The sequence below is a fragment of the Cricetulus griseus genome, chromosome 4 (assembly GCF_003668045.3).
Source record: "Cricetulus griseus strain 17A/GY chromosome 4, alternate assembly CriGri-PICRH-1.0, whole genome shotgun sequence".
In the NCBI taxonomy this organism is placed as follows: Eukaryota; Metazoa; Chordata; class Mammalia; order Rodentia; family Cricetidae; genus Cricetulus; species Cricetulus griseus.
Genome location: NC_048597.1, coordinates 185580106 through 185586207, shown reverse-complemented (window position 1 = coordinate 185586207; position 6102 = coordinate 185580106). Strand labels below are relative to the sequence as shown.

At 38.2% G+C, this 6102-nt stretch overlaps 1 protein-coding gene across 2 annotated transcripts in view; it reads right to left on the bottom strand.

The window, feature by feature from the left end:
* Positions 1-2008: 2008 nt before the first annotated feature.
* The window catches only part of Wdr72 (WD repeat domain 72), a 151772-nt gene continuing 147678 nt past the window's right edge, over positions 2009-6102 (bottom strand). For both annotated transcript variants that reach the window (XM_035443438.1, XM_035443439.1), the window contains exon 19: positions 2009-2064. In XM_035443438.1, the coding sequence (XP_035299329.1) occupies positions 2009-2064 (56 nt within the window). The remainder of the gene's footprint in view (positions 2065-6102) is intronic.

Here is a 6102-nt window from a genome sequence, read left to right as displayed (position 1 = left end):
AGACCTAAGAAAGACACCCTGTCCCAAACGAGACACCAGTTTTAACTTGAGAGCTGTGGTGCCAAGTGGTCAGGATCCTAACGAGTCATAGGGAAACATGCTACTTCATGTTTCTCTAAAATAGAAATCAATGAAAACATGGACATAAGACAGTGTTCATCAGAGAGCATTTTCAAACAGACCTGGGGATTTGCATCCTATTTAAACAGGACTGGCAAGGGGAGCATATTCAGTTCTAACACATTCAGTTCTGATCCTGATTCAGTTTAGTATTTAAATTTTGGGGGGTGTTGTCTTTTAGAAATTTATAAAAAACAATCATTATGAATTTGTAGTGGCTCAAACTAATATGAATTTGTAGTGGCTCAAACTTATGGTGTTAAAGAATCTGAAAATTTGTTTAGTGAAGTCAGGGTTCCACCATGTCTGATTTTCCACTACTGCTGACACCATGAAATATTTATTAAGGATTCACTATTTGTTTCTTTGGACCTGAAAATATGTTAAATACAGAAATGATTTAAATGTATTGTTATTATTTTGTGCAAAGGGAATAATATATCTATGAAAATAATAAAACCCACTTTTTATTGAATACCAGAATTTCAACATGTACTTTTTAACTATTAAAATTTCTCCTTGTAGAGACATATTTAATGTTTCATCATCTAAAATGCTTGTGATGTCCTTGAAAGCCACATCTATCCCACTGCCTAGCTTGTTTGTAACTTGGCTATATCCAAAGGGGGAAAATGCTCAGAAGGTAATGGTTTCCACTGTTATTACTGCTGACAACATATTACATCTTAAGTAGAAATCAAAATTAATTTCATGCAGAGACATGCTATTTTAGGGAACATGGAACATGGATTTTCATCTGCTTGGATGACATTATGGTTTTTTGATATTCGTATTAGGTACATTCATCTAGCTCAATAATTAGTTGTAAGTCTCGAAGAGTACAGAGCAAGGCAGCTCAAAGTTCTCTTTTGGAATCTCTCCTTTCCCCTCACTGCTGCGTCTCAACCCAGGATCTGAGGCCAGTGCTCAGAAAAATGTTGAATTAAAATTGTATGAAATAAAATGAAACACACACACACACTGTATATATTATATATATATATATATATATATATATATATATATATATTTACACCTTTCTATGGATTAAGCCATATTTCTACTCATTTAGATATATATTAATAATCTTTGATGTTTTTCTATAAATTAAGGAATCATTCAATAAAAGTCATAGCACATAATTCAGGTCATCTGAACAGATGGGTGCTTTATGCCCATCTCTGTTGATACTGCTCTGCATTTTTTAGTTTTAGAATTCCTGCTAGCCCAGCTTCTTTCTGGGAAAAGAACCGTGGCTGTTTATACTAACAAAGAACGAACTGTGGTATGTTGTAAGTAGAATCCCCTCCCCCAGTTCAGGTTACAAGGCTAATAACATCAACCTTTAATTAAAGACATTCGCCACAGTGTCATTAGAGCCCCATACTGATTGGTCCTGGAAAAACTAGACATTCTTGTATGTCACAGATTGACTAAAGGACATTTCGTGTTTAAGGATGACATGTGCAAAGGTTGGTTGGAACTGAAGCACCCACTAAAACAGTATGTCCAAGGCCAACGTGGCAAAGTTGATACAGTTTGGGTTTAAATCCTTGAAGCAACAGTGAATTGAGAGTCTTGTGCATTCCTTTGGCTTCTGCAATTCAGGCACTGAGAAGGTGAACATCTGAAGCAATGTTAAATCTGTGTCTGTGGGCTGGTGTTCTTTGTTACAAATAACGACAGAAAATAAGGGGGAATAAGGAGACTCACTTAGACAATCATTTCCTAGAATTAGAATTTGGATGTCCTCAATCAGTGATAACATTTTTAATACACTCCGCCTAATGTATTAGTGAATCCACTAGAGACCAGTGACAACATTGCTTTTATTTGCTGTCTCTGTGCTTCTGTTAGTTCAGATTCCATTGCCTTTTCGACACTCCGTCTAGCACATCCTGCAGGAGCACACCTGCGCTATCCATGGACGACGCCTAGGCTGACCTGGAAAGAAAACAGACATTGGGTTATGGAAGGAGTAGAGGTGTGAGAAGGGGAAGAGAGAGGATCAGAAAAAGATGGAGAACATTGCCTGTGATTTCTGCATTCCTTTCCTAACCTGAAGAAAAACACATTATATGATAACGAAGATCTCTGTCTTACAAAGCAGGTACCTTCATTTTAATCGCACACATTACCAATAGCTTTTAATCATCCCAACAACAAAATATTCCAAAAATGATGAACTTGGCTTGAAACAGGCAAATTTTCCCACATTTTAAGCAACTTAATTGTTCTCTGAGAAATCTACAACCATGGTTTCAGTCCCAGGCTTTATAAATATTTGCTGAAGTAGGGATTATGTTGTAGAATCAAAATATGTACCTCTCAAGCATTTAAGTAGTTATCTGTGTAGGCTAACAAAATGGGGGGTATGATATAAATTGATTTGACTATTCAAAGAAGTGGAGCTTTGTGCTTCTATTAACTGCTTGGGTTTTCCTTTTCCTTCCTTCCTTCCTTCCTTCCTTCCTTCCTTCCTTTCTTTCTTTCTTTCTTTCTTTCTTTCTTTCGTTCTTTCTTTCTGTATTAGCAATGAACTCCAAAGTAGTCACTTTCATTATTCCTGGCAAAATTAAAAAGTGGACTCTTCATTTTAATAAATACTGTACCAAATAAATACTGTACCATATATTGTTACATGTATATATTCATGTGAATCAGCCTATGGTTTTACATTGCTTTAAAATTTATTATGCTGGTGTTTACGTTTTCTCTCTGGGTAAATTAATTAAGACATTGGCATTGCTAAATAAAACCAGTAGGAACTTACTACTTTATTATTGACATTGTTCTTCCTTTTTCTAGAACAAGTTTCAGCCCCAGCCATAAGCCTGTGTTTGGTCGTCATGATTGATGCTCAGCTTACACTGTCCACATTTTCTGCCTCATGCATCATCATCAGGCTCCTCCAACACGATCATCCTGGAGCTGTCCTACTTTCTGATTCCTGGCTTTTGCTGGTGATTCATGAGACAGAGTAGCAAAAGAAAAAAATCTCACCTTGGCTTTTCACAATGTATCATCCTCTGTGAGAATTCTAGTTTTGTTCATCAGATTCATGCAAATGTAATATTGATTGACAGTGATGTATATAGATCCACACGCACAATGTGCTACATAGAAACCACTAAAATGTTCTATTAACGGGAGAACACACACTGATTATAAACTACTTTGAAATTGATGTGAAAACTTGGTGAATGCATTTTTTTGTACTTTCAAACTCTCTCTTCTCCACTATTTTTAACTGACCCTACCTGTGTGTATGTTTGTGTGTACATTCATGTGTGCATGTACGTGTAGGCTAGAGATTAACGTTGTTATCATTCTCCATGTTACTTTTTGAGACAGGGCCTCTCAATGAACTCAGAGCTCTCTGATTCAGTTGGACTGGTAGACCAGCAAGTTCCAGGGATCAGCTTTTTACACATAGGTGCTGAAGATAAAACTCTTTCATGGAAATCATTTTACTGACTGAGCCATCTACCCTGTCTCTGAAGTAATTTTTAAGTACACTGTCCCTAGAATGGTAGGATGTAAAATTAATTTTCTATGCCAAGGTCTCTCATTAACACTAGCCTAAAAACTGCAAACATTGCCCTCTGATTTTTATCATCATGCGTGTGAAGATGAGGGCCAAGGGGCTCTTTCTACAACAGTCTGGAGGATATGGTTGAACTTTATCCAGAAGTTAACTAGATGATTTCAAAACTATTTTTGTGAAAGCAGCTTTAAATTCAGAAGCAGCCAAGCCTTAAAAAGCTGAGGAAGGAAGGTCTAATGGTTCTAAAATCACAGACAGGGAGCTGCACGTTCATGATGCCATCCTGGGGCTTCTATTACTAGACATCAACCTTATTCCCACAGGCTTCAGGAACATATAAATGCCAGGGAAGGAGTAGGTAGACTTCACAGAGTCAGAGACATGAGCTCCTATATGGTATTCACCTTCGAGACAAAACTCACTGCTGATGAATTATTTCAAAGAAAAGACTTGTTCAAGGGTTACTTTCCCCATCAGACCAGACCTTTAGGTTCACCAGCAAGGTCGAAATAGCAAGAATACACTGGCTGACAGGTGCCTCGCCAACCTTAATGGACTCCAGGCACTCACCTGGGTATAAGGTTTGAACCAATAAAGATCAGAATGGCAGGATGAGTAAGGTACAGCCCTCCAGAGAAGAGGTGAGCACACTCTGCAAGGCCTCTGAGCTGTGACCCATATGCAGAGTGGCCCATTTATAAGCAGCTCCCCTGGCCAGCACCAGGCTGGAGGGTAATGTCAGAGAGTGAGAATTAACCCACTGTCTCCAAACACTACTCAGGAAGTCATCTTATTCAAAATTTAAAATTTTATTAATGACACTTAAAAACTAGCAGCATTTAAGATAGTAACTTCATGTCTTTTCAAAAATATGCCTTGGCTTCTCCATGCTATCTTGTCCTTCCTACTTTTGCCTATGAACGAGGGCTGAAATCAGGGTGATGTAGCTACAGAGGCCAGAATAAAGTGATAGCTTGAAAAGATTTAAACACAAAGACAGTATTTGGATAGAACAATAAGGGAAGCGATACTCTTGCTATGGGAAAATCATTTCTGTTTTCCTTTTCTAAATACTCTTTAAACATTTAGTCTATTCATTTAAAATGAGGTAATAAATATATTAGTCAGTTAGCATTACATTAAACTACATAAGGTCAATATCCATTACAGCTAGAAGGCTCAGCTTTGTAACAGGGGGATTTTGCACATCCATGAAGATGTTAAAGGGAATTTCAGATGGAGTGATGACATTCCAGGGGAAAACAGGAAGAATGATGGCTGCACTCTTGAGCATACCCCTTCCACACCATGTCATTGTAAGTTTAGCTATGGACACACTTCTTTTAGTTATGGTCTCAAAAGTCACCACTTCAAACCTCCTAAATTTGTTTTTTGTTTTGTTTTTGTTTTCTGTGTAATAAAGGTGGTTAATCTTTCCCAGATAAATGGCACCCCCACACAGTAAACAGAGGAGTGTACTTGTTCAGGATAATACTCATCTTTGTAGGGCCCTACACTTGGAGTCTGAAGTTTATCTTTGGGCCCTGAAAAATGGATTGTCATAATTTCACAGCTTCAGAAAAGTCCCTCTCTGCCATCAAATTCACACAAGATGCACAAAACTTATTTTCTTTCCTTGTTCGGTTCTAGGAATGCCGTCTATCAGATGCTTCTACTCCAAGGAAATCTAATGTCTCATCAAAATCTTTTTCAGCAAACACACACCTCTGTCAGAAGTGTCTTAATTTCTTATTACAGAATTTTATCCACACGAAGAGTAATAAATAATTCATGCTACTACCTCTTTGTTGTGTGTCCCTGAACTGCACAGAGCTGGGAAGCTGACAGCTGTGTCAGGACCAGGCACCCAAGATCTGACATGACAAGCCACTAACAAGTTCCTTTCAGTTTGTCCCAAAAGAAGACAACAGTCCAAAGTGCAGAAAGAAATCCTGAACCAAAACGAAACAGCTTCTTTCTTTTCCCCTAAGTGTTTGCTATGAGCTGCTTTCCGACCCACAAGCCCTGGTCATTTTACAGGACTGCCCAGCCCCCTTCTTCCTCACACTCGCTTGGCCATTTACGCCTGGCTACGGATCAATATGAGCAATTCTTGGAGAAATACGATGTCTCCATGACAACCAAGCCACAAATTCTCAGTGGAAGGCAGTGAGACCAGTAGCGAACCCTCCAGAGGTTTCTAGGCCTATAAGGGTAAGATGTCTTAAAATGCAAGGATGGACAGAGGAAAAAGCCAGAGCAATTCATTCTTTATTACCGGTTTAATGATGTCCGATGTATGGAACAGTACTTACTCTATAAGATTCTTCTCCAGCCCCTGTATTTTCTAATTACTCTGGCTTTATTTTTTTGCATGTTCTTTTGTTCACAACTGTCAGATGGTAAAAGCCATCTGAATTTCACTCTCAGTCCAC